Below are 17,434 nucleotides of genomic sequence, written 5' to 3'. Positions count from 1 at the left end.
TTTCATCAGTTTATTAATTAAGAAAAAAAATCTTATTATACAAGATGACAGATCACCTCTGGTTTGGTAGAACAGGAGTTGCCTCTGGTCACTCGTTGTTGTTGTTGACCATTCCTCAGACCACTCCCATACAGACTTCAATGTTGTTTAGGCAGCTATCCTCTCTGTCTTTAATTGTCCCCAGGTCTTGAATGATTGCAATGAATTACTTGATTGCTCAAGCAGCGCAATGATACCCCTGAGATCAGTTCTCACAGCCTACAAAATGTTAATTAAAACAGCCCTGCTTAAGTTAGTCATCTTTGTATAACATATACTTCAAAGATTCAAGGGTCCAGTCACTAAAACATTTTCTAGTTACATGTCTAGAAATTTTATTGGTTTTGTATAGATATAGACCCTTTAACAATGTACTGAGTGCAATGAAATGCTGATACTAATAAATAAATTTACTTAAGAAAATGATATATGTAACTTTTTAAAAAAAGTAGTACCATATGCATTTACTAGTTCCTGCATCAAGTGCAACATGTCATTATCCAATACTTCAATTGCTAATTTGTTGCACATCTTTGCTGCCTGATTTGGGTAGATGTGCTCCTGTGTCTAGTGGTAATGGATCCACATGGAGTTCATCTACCGGTAAGAATCCCGCTCAAACGCCTTAACCCAATGGTCCCACAGGATGGGCTAACCATTGTATATCAACAGTTTTCTGCCTTACTATTGGAATGTGTGTATTCTATTTTATGTCTGACACACTGGATTTTTTTTTTTTTTTTTTTTTTTTTTAAAAGGCTCAATATTTTCAGCGGCCTTTCCGAAAATCAAACACGAAAATATCAATAGAAACAACAAGGGAGAAACAAGTCATCTGAAATTGTGCCATTATAAAAAAAAATACTTTGAAATTTACTCATTAATTTAAGTAAAAGGAACTTTAACGTTGAATAATAAAGCTACATCAGCTTGGAGTTGTGGGAAATGATAAAAGCAATAGATTAATCTGCAGCAGTCCATTCCGAAAATCAAAACATCAAGTCTTTTAAAATAAAAAATGTCTCAGACTCATCTAAAGCAAGACAGAATAGTATCCAGAAATCTCCTGAACCTTGATCTTCGTTTTGAAGTTTTGGGCGCTGGAATGAAAAATATATGTATTATAATTAAAAACATTGGATAAAATTGGACTACAAATATTATCACATGTACCTGTAGTACTAATACATTTGTAGTTTGTAAAATCTACAACCTTTCAAAACCACTCTTTCTTCAGGTCCAATAAGTAAAAAGTGTTAATCAAAAACAAAGCAACATTCACAATTATGGCAACTGACAATGGATTCTGCAGAGACATACAGCTATAAATTCACTGACACTTAAGAGTCTTTGTTGCTTACATCTCAACATGCACAGTATGTGTTTGCTACAAACACGGAGTCCAGTAAGAAGTGAGACTTGAGAAATGATTGTACTAGGTAAGAAAACAAATGAAGTTCAATGAAGGCCTCTTAGTATTTACGTATCAGTTTATATTTAGTAAAGTGTTTTTTTTTTTTTTTTTTTTTTTTTTTTACTTGCGCCTAAAGCAAGAGAAGATAGTGTGCAGGAATCTCCTAAACCGTGATCTTTGTTTTGAAGGCTTTGGAGCTGGAATGAAAAAAATATGTAATTAAAAACATTGGATAAAATTGGACTACAAATATAAGACAAATAATAAGCTTTTATAGTGTATGTGGTCAACAGATTTGAAATATATTCAAGTTTCCAACGGAAACCTGGTATAAAAACATACTTACAATATACAGCTATGACTCAATGGGCAAATTGTATCAAACTTCAGACACAAATTATATAATTACAAAAAGATATTTCTATAAAGCATTTATAGTGCTTTTACTGCATAGAATAGAACTATATAGTAGCTTGCTTTTATGTGTTGTTACTACTCAATAAATGTGTTTAAATTTTAAGAAATTGTGAGTTTAAAAAATAGTCTGAGTATCTGTAAAATTTGCAAATTTGTGGTGTTGCATGGGATTTGTGAATTTCGTTTTATGCCTGACACACTGTATTGTAGTCTAGTGAGATTTTTGAAAAAAGGCTCTGCATAAGAGGCAAGGGGCATTTTGGGGTAAAAGTTGGGAACCAGGCTTAATAGCATAATTTTGGGATGCTGAATCCGATTTACCCGGTTCCCAAGCGAAATTTTGCGTTTTTAACGGTCTAATTTGCAAAAAAACAAAATGGCCGCCAGATTTCCTATTTTCTGCAATATCTCTGGAACTAGACAGGCAAATATTACAAATGAAGTGTCTTTACCTATATTTTCAGGGTCGAGGAACATTATTAAGATGTTTCTGTTAGAATTAGATTTACGTAATTTTCCAAAATATGCAAATTAGGATCGCCATTACTGAAAAACCGTTTTACTTCTGTATCTCTGTAACTAGGCAAGCAAACATGACAAATGAAGTGTCTACACCTATGTTCTCAGGGTCAGGGAATGTGATAAATCAGATTTCTTGTCTGATGGGTAGCACTGACTTTGTGAATCATGTCCGAGTAGCACATTTTATTGTTTCCTCCCAAACACTATTCAATCTGCTGATAGTTAGAACCTGCCTTCAGAACTGCTTTTACGTACGTGTCAGCAAAACTACCAAAGGTCACTGCATTGTCAGACCTTCCCAGTGAAATTGCCAGTGCTTGCCCATCAATTATAAGGCAAGATGAGCAGAGGCGGATCCAGGATTATTTGAAGGGGGAGTCCGCGGATGCAAAGCCTCCCCCCCTCCCCACTTGGCAACGGGTTAGGGGCCTGTTGAAGGGCCACGAAAAATTTTGGTATTTAAGAGGGCGAACGGTGCCATTTGATATGGTTTACAACTATGATTCAGCTGGTCAAAATTATAATTTCAAGGGGGGACCAGAATTCGAATGGGGGGTCAGGGCCCCCTTGACCCCCCCCCCCCAAATCCGCCACTGGGTGAGGAGTCATTTAGTTTAATTTCATCAGGGCAGAATACGTCTTCTGTTAACCTTCCTGTTACAGATTTGGCCTCAAGGAAATCGTTTAGAAGCTTGAGAAACTGCTCAGACTTGCTATTAACACAGAAATGCTTTTCGTATCGTCAATCAATTAATTGGATTCAATAGAATATCAGAAGATTAAAGCAAAAATTCAAGAAATTTTGTTAATTAAAATGAAACGATACCAATGGGTAACCAGTAATAAGCTAATGGAAAAATCGCTGAAATGAATGAGGTGAGATGTCATAGTGTACTTGAAGTATACACATACATATTGACATTTAATATGGAATATTTTAGTTTAAAAGGAAAGTGTTGATAATAAATTAACTTTTTAGAAAAATTGATCACAAACGACAATTGTGATCAGGTATATGTGTAGCCAGGTTTGTTGGTTATTGTTCATTAGGCTGCTTTCTCTGAAGCACGGTTATATTACGTAATATGTGGCAGTTTCTCTGAGCAGTCCTCTTTGGCTGGTTACAGAATGCGTATAAAAGGGCAGCAGTTATGCAGAATAAGTCTCTTTATTTCGGCAGCGTCCAGTCAGAAGAGTTTGATATGTTTCAGACTCTTAGCTGACCTTACGGTATGTGAACTAACGGCAGCGACTTGCCACACTATTGTTGCATTATGTCAGAATGGACAGAAGCAAACTGCTATTGCCAGACAGCTGAATGTGTCTTAGGGAGCAGTTTCTAACGTCTTACAGAAACACGCCCAGACTGGTGCATTAACACAGACACCACGGCCAGGACGTCCTTAAGTCACCACCAGAAGGGAATACCGCTTGCTTCTGCGGTTATGTCGTAACAACCGGATAAAGACAACTCTTGCTGTACAAAATGAGTGGCAAATTACCATTCAAAAGCATGTTTCTAGAACTCTAGTGAATGCAAGGCTACTTTTAGCTGGTTAACTCTATGAACAGAGCAACATGGTGGGCTAGACGCCATTTGCGGTTCCAGGCACAGCACTGGGTTCATGTAGATTTTTACAGATGAGGCAGGGTTTGAATTCCACCACCGCGATGGCTGAATCAGAGTCAGTAGGTTTCCAGACGAGTTACTGCACGAGGATTGTGTCACACTACAGTGACTTGTGGCCGTGGCAGTATCTCTGTATGGGCCGGTTTCCACGCTGGAGCCAAAACAATATTGGTGGCAATTGACGGAAACTTCAACCAGATAAAATACAGGGACATTTTAGAGAGTACTTGCTGCAATTTGCAAGAAGGTACTTCCAGGACAACTTCATCCTGCAAGATGACAATGCCCTACCAAACCATGCCCATGCAATAACTGCTTTTCTGCAAAACCAAGAAGTAAACCAGTTGCCTTGGCCGACGAAATTCCCCTGACATGAATTCTATAGAAAACCAGTGGGCATAAATCGCTAGCAGTCCCGTCCAGCCTACAAATCGGCACAAGCTTATGCAATCTCTAACTAATGCGTGTAACACAATACTGGATCATACTCTCAGAAACCTCTCTGCATGGAATGAGGGTTCTGGTTGCAGCTAGAAGAGGCTGCACGCGTTGTTATCAGTTGCCATTTTTCACATTTGTCTTGATGATTCTTTTGTGTGAGAGAAAATCCTTACCAACTGATATTCTTGATAATATCGAGTTCATAAGAATTTAATACCTCGTTGTTATCAGCTATAAAATTATCCATGCGCTGTTTATAACGCTGATATGAATTCTTATTTAAATTAAATTTTTGATGATGTATTCACACGGGTTGATTTATTAAAGCCATATCGAACACGATAACAAGTGTTTTTTTCATCCATTACTAATATATGGGAAAAAAAGAAAATATGTTTGAAAAAATCCATTTTAAATGTGAGGTCTGTACATTGCATCACATGAATTACATGATTCGGCAAATCCCTCCATTGCATTAATAAGGTAATATTTTTTAAATCTAGGTAAAAGGGGCAGTTGTGTGATCCAATATGTTTACATCCCAATGGCAGCGCAGTATTTAATTGCAAAATTCAATTCAGATTCGAATAATTGCTACAGTGTGACCGTGTAGCACTCATTGCTGATTTGATTATAGTGAAAATGTCTTAATCACTTTCCCTAATGCTAAAAACATGGGTGTGGGCACTTAATATGTCATGTTTGCTTGCCTAGTTAACGCAAAAGCAGTTCTGAAGGCAGGTTCTAACTATCAGCAGATTGACTTGTGTTTGACAGATACAGGGAAGAAACAATAAAAGGTGCTACTCGGACACGATTCACAAAGTCAGTGCTACCCAAAAGACAAGACATCTGATTTATCACATTCCCTGACCCTGAGAACATAGGTGTAGACACTTCATTTGTCATGTTTGCTTGCCTAGTTACATAGATACAGAAGTAAAATGGTTTTTCAATAATGGCGATCCTAATTTGCATATTTTGGAAAATTACGTAAATCTAATTCTAACAGAAACATCTTAATAATGTTCCTCGACCCTGAAAATATAGGTAAAGACACTTCATTTGTAATATTTGCCTGTCTAGTTCCAGAGATATTGCAGAAAATAGGAAATCTGGCGGCCATTTTGTTTTTTTGCAAATTAGACCGTTAAAAACGCAAAATTTCGCTTGGGAACCGGGTAAATCGGATTCAGCATCCCAAAATTATGCCAATAAGCCTGGTTCCCAACTTTTACCCCAAAATGCCCCTACCATTCATCTTTTGTGGAAATCCCACTAGACTATTGAGCCAACTTCTTTCTTTCAAAGCATTGTTTCAGACAATGCAAAACATTGCAAAAAAAATTTCTTCATCAAATTGTTACAGTAATAAATTCATTAGACTCCAGCAAATAATTCATCATTAGATTTCTTCCTATTATATCTTATGCTCCTATACTTACATGAATCAACCTTTTTAATCTCTTCCAAGCATTCTTCTGAAATAAAAAATAAAAGGTATCAGATCTGAAGCTCAAGGTAGTTAAGGAACTATAGGGACTTTATAAGACTTATATATCTTTAGAACAGTGCATTATTATTAATCAATCAGTTTTTTAAGCTCCAAAATTAAAAGGAATGTGCCATATATTATTAAAATAAATTTAAAATGTTACCTCACCTGTGCCAGAATCATATTCAGATATACGAAACAATATGGCTGGTTCTATATTTTTATCTATTTTGCACATAACAAGGAGAAACAGTGATGTAAAGCATAATACAACATGCAGTTTAGTATAAATCAAACTTTCCTATAAAATATTTTGCAAAATGTATAAATATGCCAAAAAGCAAATAAAATAAAAAGCATATACTGACATCAGATTTTATATTTTGGGTAAAATCTTCACTATATCAAAATACATTGCAATCCATGATGAAAGCCATTTTATGATTACTATCATAACAGGCCCTTTACTCTGTATCTGCACCAAAATTACATAGGCTATATAGAAATGTACCATTACTATTGTTACGGACGGATTCTCATAACATAAAGCAATGTTCTTGAACAATTTTACTATATTGCTAAGCTATGATTAACACATAACAATTTTCAGAACTAGAACATAATATAACAAGCTAAACAAGAATAAACAATATTACAGTTTATCTTAAAAGTCATTTGTACATGAATGATTATAATGTCTTGAAGTTGATGGATGGTGCACACATGTATGTCAATAAATGCCACCTCGGGCAGTCAGGCCTATCGCCACATCCTCCTCCTCGCTTTAAAGTTTAATACATCCACATTGTCAAACAAATTATTGTTCACCTCAATAACATTCTCCCGCGGCACAGTTTCTCATGAAAATTTTTTATGGCGGCGTGTAGAGCTGCATCAAAGGCGCACACAGCAGTTGTCAGTCGTAGTCGACGTCTAGTTACGTGGCGTACCCATTGTTTCAATTGTCTGCATGAATACCTCGCAGTAGTGGCCTATAGTTCTTTGGCTCATCAATGTAAAAACTAGGGGAAGAAAAAAAACATGGTATTCACCCATATGGGACGTCAGATCCAGAATATATATTCTGACAGTGCTGCAAAACTCTGATGTTTTCTTGGGTGGCAAAAAGGCAGATGCCCCGGTCCTCATTAATGTGTAGAAGAAACTGTTCTTGAAGCCAGGATTGGGCCCACTGTCCATTGACATCCACATTATGGATGTTCTGGGGTAAGGGTGGCAGTGCATCCTGCCTTGTGCACTCATGGAAGATTTTACAGAGTTGAACTGTACTACTGCTATTTTCAAAACTTTCTTATTACAACTAGTCACTTAAATACTCAACTCATATTAATGAACGGTCATATCTTTTGCAGCAGGCGCAAACCCTTACATCATGAATGGCATACTAAGTGTTGATGACGAGACGGTGATAAAAGCAACAAGAACAAAGAAAATAAATAAATAATTAATTTAATAGCGAATAAATGGTTACAAAAATTGAATGAAAATAAAATTAAACCAAATCGAAATGGATCGCTGTCGGTTGGACTGCTATCGAGATACCACTGTCGTAAGCCGCCGGGATGACTGCTGGGTCGTGGGCAGATGAGTGGCGCAGGAGTCGAGTAGACCGATATCGAGCCGCCGGGGTGACCGCGGAGTCGTGGGCAGGTGCGAGGTGCTGGAGAGAACCGCTGCTGTCGAGCCGCCGGGGTGACCGCGGAGTCGTAGGCCGGTGCGAGGCGCTGGAGAGAACCGCTGCTGTCGAGCCGCCGGGGTGACCGCGGAGTCGTAGGCCGGTGCAAGGCGCTGGAGAGAACCTCTTCTGTCGAGCTACCTGTCGTTGCTACAAGCTGTGGTCGTCGGAGTGTGTTGATGCTGCACTGCATACCGCTGTAGAAAACGTCCAGCTTATATAGCAGCTGGACGCAAAAACTGCTCAGTTACGGTGTTGAATGTGTTCACTATTGGCAGAGTTCATTAAGTAGGGAAGTTGAGTAACTGTCGCTGACACTAAGCGTCAATCCAACGCAATGTTTTGCCCCATCTGATAAAACAATACAGTCATCCCAATTCTCAAAACAAGACACAATGTTCTCAAAAATCAAAACACTGGGTTAAAACAATAAGATACACTTAAGAGAAAATGAGGCTGATTGCCAGTAGAATTGAATGAACTTAAAATTGCTTTATCATAACTGTATATTACTAATCTTTCCGTAACACTAGAGATTCACAGATGTGTTCTGTGGCAAACTTTCTCAAAACTCTTGCATAGAATTAAAAGTTGTCTGCTGTTCTTTTCAGTTTTAAACTTTTCTACATTTTCAAAGCTTAATTTTAAATAATGACAAAAAATTTTAACTTACTGTTAAGCTCTAGAGATTTGTAAATTTGATACTGCTTGCCAAAAAACAGAGTTTTTTAAACCAATTTATAGCCGAAACGGTGTTTTTCCACTGGTTAACTCTTGTTTTTATCAGTAGCTCTTTGTTAATTCTATCTAGTATTTTCTTGCTTATTACCCCGATATTGCTTTTGGACGGGTTTATAAGTCTGCATTGTACGTTGCTTGGAAAATTGTCTTTGTGGTCTTTTACTGTGATAAAAGCTTCATTCTCACCTTGGATCTCAATGCTGTCATCTAACTCAAGTTCGCTTGCGATGAGTTTAGCTTCGTTGTTGATCTTATTTTTAGTTTCATCTGGTGCTCTGCTATATTTAGCAGTGGTGTTATCTCGGAGCAGTTTTTCGCGGTCACTTACATCCATTTTGTAATAATTGCTTGTTTTGTCAGCGGGTATCAAGAGTTTATCGGATGTATTTATCATTTTGACATCTTCATTGAGTTTAGATTGAAATTGACATTTTACTTTTCTAAATTTTATATTTTCTATCATACGTAGTAAGTCCTGCTCAAACTTTTTAAGTTCCTCAATTTGTGGTGGAGTATTCCTGGATTTAAAGCCATATGTTTCCTTTTTAGAGTCGGGAGCTTGTTCTGGCTGTAGATAGAAAAACGCCTTCCATCGCATTCTTTTTATCACATCTTCCGTTTTTTCGATCAGTCTTTTTATGTACTCCTTATGGTCAGCTAGAGGTATATTCTTGAGAGAATAGCCGAAGTTCATTCTTTCCATAGTGAATAGTAGATCTCGGAGAATAAAGTCAATACACTATGAAAAAGTGCTCTACCATTTTATATATATATATATATATATATATATATATATATATATATATATATATATATATACTTCAAAGATTTCAGTATTGAAACACAAAAGTTACCAGAAATTATTAAATACAGAAAAAAAGAAAAGAAAATTGAGAAGAAAAGGATCGTAACTAATTTACGTATACAACACCACTAAATACAATATGGATTACATTAATAACAAAGAAAATTACATGAAATTATAAAATGAAATCAGTTAGGTCAAGTAGAGAACAGATAGTACTTATTGAGTGATGCCAAGGTTTTCGAGTAGAAAATTTGCAATAGTTTCGAAGATCATTTCATTTTGGGTAGTTTATAGAGATCCATGACCATAGAGAAATAGTGACAACTTCTTTTTGTGTTTGAAAAGAGGTCTTACGTTCATGTAGTATTTCATTTATTTTTGGGTAGAGGGGAGGGTACCTTAAATTGAGTGAGGGGCATCTGAAAAAGAAATGCAGAGGAGTATCAAGGGCACCGTTCATCTTATGAAAAGAAGAAAAATCATTCAGTTAACTTGTTATAATCTTTTATTCAGTACATGGTTTCAAATTCATTTACCATTCATTTTTAAAAAAATATTTTTGCAAAATTCCAAATATTTATCCATCTGAATCTGATTTTTTTTTTTTTTTTTTTTTTGTTTCTTTGAATAAACTGATAGACCATGGTTAGTATTTACTTAGTAGTGTTTTAAAAGTGATAATGCTCAAAATTTCAATATCCAATCACATCATTTGCTTCTATCAACAGTCATCTGTTGGAACTTTTTCTTGTCCATTTTTGTATGTGAACTGGTCTTCCTTATTTATTTATTTATTGGGATGTTTTGAAATGTTGATATAATTGGGTCTGATTTTTTCATTCACAGCTGGTGACCCAAAAAAACAAACTTCCTTGCTTTGGTCTTGTTCATTAATTCATGATTAAGTACGAGTTCCTCAAAAACACTGCACTGTCATTCGTTTTTTTTTTTTTTTTTTTTTTTTTTTTTTTTTTTTTTTTTTTTTTTTTTTTTTATACCTTTGCACCTGTACTTGAGCACTGGCCATATCAAAGTCTTAACAAATTTCACCTTTAACACTTGGGATACTTCTGTCCTTCCAGATATTAACAAGTTCACTTGTTTTGGCCCTCACCTTTTGCCCTTCCGATTCTCATTTTAACATACTTTGTTGAGTTTCCATAGACCATTTTTACAGCACCCAAATACTTAAAATGTTAAGATGGACTTAATTTCTGCCTTCTTGCCTCATACTGTCATTGATTACATTTTCTTTGCATTCATGTTTGGGTGCCTTTTCCTTCCAGCTGTGTCCACTTTTTCAACAAAATTCTCCTATCCTCTCTTGTCTGTCCTCTACAAGCACTGTATCTTCTACAAAACACATATTTGACATTCGTTTTCGTCCAGTTATAACACCTAGTTCTTTGATGTCCATCTCTCTCATAATTTGTTCTGAGTATGAGGAGAAAGAATGCATCCTTGTCTGATGCCTTTATCTAGACGGAAGCTGTCACTATGTACATTGTCAGGGTCCCTTTTTTTACCACTGATATACTGTATTGTGGTATCACTATTTTTTTATGAAAATTGAAGGCAGGAGGAGGGATGGACACTAGCATATATACTAATCAAGACTTGGTAAAGGATAACATTTTTACAGTCTATGTACATTTTAGCCTGAAGACTCATTAGGGGTGCCATTTTGAAAAAAATTTAAAATGTTTTTTTTTTTTACTTATGTATATATTTGAATCTTTGTTTATTTATGTATATATGCAAAACTTGCTTTGTTTGACCACAAAATTGCCAGCGTACAATATCATTGTTATATAGAGTTTGTTATCAATAATTAAATTTGCTTACATGTTTATTAAGTGAAATTTATACCTGCATCTCATCGAAAATGATGCCCCTTGTCTCCTGTGGCAAGGAAAACCAGGGCATTAATTGTGCCTCAAGGTAAATCCACCTCACTTGCTCTTGTTGAAGTCCAAAACTTTGTGGTCCACTGTTCTTCTGTTAGAGTTGAAGCAGCCTTGTAGATAGTACATGTAATATCAGGAAACCACTATCTTTCAGGGTACCATAAGACTTTGGACTTCTCCTCCATATAGACAAGCAAAGCAGTATTATTTTCAATCAAGATACACATATTTTAGTTAGTTAGTTAGTTAAATTGATTTATTTTCTTGACAATGCCGAATATATACAAATATAATACATAATACAATAATGTGAATATATATGTAACAACCCAGCCCTATGGGCTTACAAAGTCACCGGTTTTTAAACATTACTGTAATTATGTAGCAACTTCTTTGGTAAAGGATATGATTAATGCTTTGAAAGGAAAATCAATGAGAGTTAGCGTAACTGTTATACTTCTTATTATGAATTGTTAAATTAATATGTACATGTTAGTGTAGATGCAGATTTTAAAATTGTTTCACCATAATTAGTAAAGGTACACTTTAATCATATTTTTATTTCATTTGCTCAATTATCTTTACTATTTAAGAGTGGTTGGTGTGTCATACTGTTGGAAAGATGTTGGTCATGTGTCTTGGAATGACATTTTTTACACTTTCAGATGTAATAAACTTCAGCACTTCCAACAAAACTGTCAGTGTTTATTTTATAAATATAGACCACTGTTACACATTATTCTGAATTAAACACAGATCATGTCAAGGTGATTTTTCATCAATTTTATTTTTATCTTTCTCAATTGTGAATGTAACAGTACAAAATTGGTAGATCTATGTGCACATCTTTTAAAATAAATAGAGGGTTTTGATATGATGTATATACTTTGCTTGGTTATTTAAAAAACAATTTGTAAACAACTTGGTTTTGCAATAGAAAGAGATTCCTAAACCTATGACTGGATGTCCCATTTAATCATTATTATTCATACTGAGGTACATGTACATGTATACTGTAATACGCCAAATTAGTGACAACTCACACAATGACACCAGTGACAAACATGTAAGTTGACTAACATATGAATTTTACCATTCTCAAAAATGGCAGTCTACTAAGCTACAAGATTTGTGAAATGATATATCTTTTAATTTTAATTTAAAGATTTCATCTGCAATATAGGAATCATTGGTCACATTTTTTTACAGTTATCAGCACTATTCTTTTATATACCGGTATATATACCTAATACTTGTTACATACAGTACCATTAAACATTCCATAGGTAAATTTTAAAGTAAATACTTGCAAAAAGTTTTGAACAGTTATAAGAAATAAACCCAAATCCCATAAATTATTACTAATTATACACTACTTGTAAAAGTAAAAAAAAATTGTAAGTGCCTAATACTCCAATGTACCCAATTCTATAGGCATGATACATGTACATATAAATCACAGTGAGATAACAATCAATACCATTTTTCCTTCAAGCAAATACTTTATATTGTCAGCTACGCAGCTTTCCTATCTTCAATATTGTTCTGTCTTAATTTCTGCGATTTCAAAACTTTGTGAGCACCTCTACACATCTTGAAGAACCAAATCACATTTAAGATGTCCAGAACAGCACAAGAGCCGACCAGAACATACTGGACATGGCCTATGCTCTCATATGCTGGGGTGCCATATATACTATACACCATCCAGTAATAGGGCGGAATGACAGCTACACGTGTTACAAAGAAGAAGATCACCATGGAAAAGCCATTCACCAAAACCTGTTTGGATGACTTGGGGTAGCCTTCTACTTCCAAAAATCTCCTGTTATGGAAAAAGCATGATCACACACACATACAAACATTTTATTTTAACAGCTCATTGCTTTTTTATTGTTATTCTCCGCCTATAAATTATAGTAACATTATATTTATGAGTTGAAGTTGAAAAACAGACAAAGTAAGGCTCTGCAAATACTTTTAAGAAGTGACAAAGTGAAGTATTTAATTTTCCAAATGATGTTAGCTAATCAAATATTTTGATATTAAATATTAACTATGGTATGTAGAAACAGTTTACCTCATATTTACAAATGGTGTTGAAAATTCGGCAAGAAGACGAAAGTTGGCAAAGAACTCCAATACTCCGAAGGTCTAAAAAGAGTAGATATAAAGTCAATTATTTTTGAGCAGGTACTAGTATAAATCTCATACATTAAAGAGAGATGAAAAGATGTCTTTGTAAGTAACAACAACCTTTTTTTTCATTTTAGAAACATAACTAACATGTATTGCATGTTACACAAGCATTTGACATTTTACATTTCAGGTATTTCTGCTCAATATTATAAATATTATAAATGTATATTCCATTTACATCATGAGTCAGAAGAACCAAAACCCGTGTGAACTCATAACCACAATACATTCCAAATATACTGAGCAAATGTTAAACTACTTAACAAAATGAATGGCTTTTACAAGCAATAAATCGTATACAACAGCTGACTTCAACAGGTTTCCACAAACTGGACAAGTTTTTTTTTTTTCATTTAATACAAGGGTATAATGTAGAATTAACTTTGAAAAAAAAAGTTTTACACAACATAAGTGGGCATTTCTTAATTTTATTATGTAAATATGCCATATTATATCAGTAATTTATATGCATTTGATAATTGAAACAAAAATGGCATACTCACTATTACATATACATAAGCATATATGGACGCAAGGTGATGAATAAAGTAAAAATACCCTCCAATTTCTTTGTAATAAATGATCATTATGATAAAATCTGAAAAATATGAAACAGGAGTTTTAAAAGACAATATAAATATACTAGTACTTAGAACTGGTTGAATATTTTGTACATTTCAAAACATAATATTGAACCCTTTTGGCTTTAATACCATACACATGTATATTTCAATGGAGAGTTCGTACTAAAATTTCTTCTTTTTTTTTTACATTTCACTACTTATAACAATAACTGGTACTGTTCAAATGATACTACCTGAAACCAAGTATCCAACTACTATGGCACAAGTATGACGAACCTGTGGGCAGTCACCCCTACATTAGAAAAAAAAGTAATATAATCACATTTTTTATTGATTGAAATCTCACAGCAATGCTGTGAAATTTCACATCTATCCATACACATTTTTTGTCAAAGGCACTGTCATTCTGTAGGAAACATATGATAATATGATGCATTATGGAATAACTTTCCCTACACAAGACTTCAGGAAAAGTGGGGAAAAAAACATTAGAGTGACTTGCTAAATTCTAATGTAATAAAAATGAACCTACCACACTGAATCTTTCATTGTCCTCTCATCTGTAAGCAGGACATAAAGGCCACTAAATGACACAATTATGGCATGGACTCCAGATACAAATCTGCAAACAAAAGGATTTGTTTAATTTCATTCTTTCTCTTTACAAAAATATGTAACTGTAAGGAGGAGGGGAAGTATGAAGGCAATGGTTTATTCAAGTTACGGACAAGAATTTAAAACACTTTGCTTGGACTTGCAAATAAATAAATAGACCTGTGACATTGTTTTCCTTCATATTATTCAAGCCCACCACTGTCTGACAGATTCAGTCTACAGAAAACACACAAACTTGGATACACACCTGATATACAGCAACAAGATTTTCCAACTCCTGTATATTAAGTTCATAAAAATAACATAGCCAGCAAATGTGGAAATGCACCTGTTACTATTTTTCAGTTTTAGCATTAACATTAATCCCTACTTGATCCAATTTTGCAAATCCTATGGACTTAATAATTATACTTGTTTGGGTTAATAACAGCTGCACTATATACTTTAAATGTCAAAGTGGATTCAATAAACTATGCCTTTTCAAGAACTAATCAAAGCCTAGCTTAATCAGCAGTTTAAATTATAAGAAGATTAGGCTACTAATAATTCATCACATGTACTTATCAAATTTAACGACTCCGTATTGCATAAATTGATGGAAGTGTAGAAGTGAAAAAAAGAACCTTGGTTCAACATGTGCCATTTTGAGATCAACTTACTTTAAAAAATTTTAAGTTATATGCACATAAATATGAGAATACATTTCAAAAAGAAAGTTAATAAATTAAAGAGGAAAGACAACGAAAAACAATAATTGCATTGAACATAGTTTTACCTACAGGTTTTACCAATATATATATATATATATAAGGGAAATAGATATCAGGACACAATCTAAAATATATACAACAGCCTGGGAGCAAAGCTGTTGAACTTTGAATTGTTTTCAATAGAACACTATCATATTAGTGTTTATACTTGACAAACAATAAGATCAACGGGGATTCAGGTTTTATTTGGCTTCATGCCATGTCATGAGGGTTATTGGGTATCAAAAATATCTTAAACAGTATACTGCACTTAATTCCCACGCACGTTATGTACAAGTCATACACTATAAATAAAACAAACAAGTATGCATACCGTATAAACACTTCTAGCCATGCAGCTATGCATTTCATTTTTTGTTTTAATTTAAGAAAACACAACCACTTATTTTATCAAACATGTTGTACCAGATTGTGAGTTAAGAAAATAATTATAATATATTGAGCTCTACAAGTAAATGAGTTAAGAAAATAATTATAATTTATTGAGCTCTACCAGTAAATGAGTTAAGAAAATAATTATAATTTATTGAGCTCTACCAGTAAATGGTGAGATGTTACCTTGGACATCTCTCTATACTTCAAAATACAATAACATTACAAATGATACCTATAATGCAGTAATACAAATATTATTTTAAAAGTCTGAAGAATTATAAGGCAAATTTTATATTGACTCTTAGGGGACAGGTGCTTCAACTACTGTAAAGAGGAGTTCTTTTTGCAAAACCATTCGGATATATCACGGAACAACACTGGTGTAATACTCACAATGTTTGGAGTTCAATCTGAACATGGAGCGGTGATTTGGAAAACTGGTTCATATACTTGGCAAGTATTTTCCCACAATACTGGAACAGTAATGAAGATATCACACAGCTTATCAAAGCTGTTGGGTAGTAGGCAAATGAGACTGGTGCATCCATTATCATCTTCTGGGACATTTCTTTATTTTTGTCATGAGTAACCAACACTGAAATAGAAAAAGAACACAGAGAAAAATAATATAATTATAAATATACACATAGATTTTTGGAAAAATCAACAAACAGCTCACTGAGCTTGACCAAAACAATTAAGGATATACCATTCTTTACCAAAATAATTATAGTTGAATTATAAAAACAAGTATGAAAAAAATGACATTAAGTAAATCTAATAAGTCACTATCTGCAATATGGCTTACCATACTCATTTATGATTCAAGGCCCTCATGATGTTTACCAATACTGATTTTGATGTAGATTAAATAATAGATGCTTACTTTGTACATTATTCAGGATAAGATATCAACACTCAACAGCGCTTGTTACGCAGAGGTTTAAACATTTCTGGCTTTTTTTTTTACCAAAAGTTCATTTATTAAATATAGTCAAAAATTCTATTTTTGCACATGATTATATACAGTACACGATTTTAAAGTTTATGAAAATGATATTTTTAAACATAAACTGAAGTACAAAAATTACCAGGATTAAAGATTTCCTATAATTCAACCATTACTTTGTAGAGATACAAACTACAATATATTTGCCTTTTTTTCCCCCCATTTTTTTTTCATTTGACTTCAACCACACAGCCTTTTTCTGAAGCAGTTCAGTGTGAGTATACTATCATTAAAGTCCAAAAAAAAAAAAAAAAAAAAAAAAATACATACACGTGTAATATCATGCACGAGCAATAACCCTAACATTACTTCTGGGGGCATATCATATATATATACAGTGCATTGTACTAGAGTACCAGTACATCAAACCACAGCTACAAGCACAGTATGTTGGATGATCGATAGAACAATGCATATTGCACATCTTCGTCAAAAACTAGGAAAAAGCAGTCTATGCAGTAAAACTCAAGTTTAAATAAAATACTCTCCACCATATACGTACAAAAACAAAGTTCTGCCACCTACCAGTATATCTTCATTGTGGACTTCGACTCTTGTACTCCGACCGTCGTCTGAAATCAACGTAACCTGAAATTACCTTAACGTAAATCGGTTGTCGTGTATGTTTTTATTTGCCATATGGAAAGTTATTTAAAGTAATTGACATTAACATATAATATGGATAGATAATTAAATGACTACATGATTGCTGAAATAAACAAGGGTATTATCTTAGTCAATACAAACTATAAACAGGCATTATTTATGTCGT

At 34.1% G+C, this 17,434-nt stretch overlaps 1 protein-coding gene across 1 annotated transcript; it reads right to left on the bottom strand.

The window, feature by feature from the left end:
- Positions 1-11,878: 11,878 nt before the first annotated feature.
- On the bottom strand, positions 11,879-17,300 carry LOC106180053 (TLC domain-containing protein 4). The gene is made up of 7 exons (XM_013563925.2): positions 17,188-17,300; positions 16,047-16,248; positions 14,426-14,515; positions 14,127-14,185; positions 13,813-13,907; positions 13,191-13,264; positions 11,879-12,935 (listed from the first exon to the last, which is right to left on the bottom strand). Exons 2-7 carry the CDS (start codon positions 16,217-16,219, stop codon positions 12,626-12,628), a joined length of 801 nt encoding a protein of 266 aa, XP_013419379.2. The 5' UTR covers positions 16,220-16,248; positions 17,188-17,300; the 3' UTR covers positions 11,879-12,625.
- Between the last annotated feature and the right edge of the window lie 134 nt (positions 17,301-17,434).

Source organism: Lingula anatina, chromosome 1 (genome assembly GCF_051362555.1).
Source record: "Lingula anatina isolate TDL-2025a chromosome 1, LinAna3.0, whole genome shotgun sequence".
Lineage (NCBI taxonomy): Eukaryota > Metazoa > Brachiopoda > Lingulata > Lingulida > Lingulidae > Lingula > Lingula anatina.
Note: the sequence above shows the minus strand (reverse complement) of the source record. Positions and strands in the feature narration are given on the sequence as shown.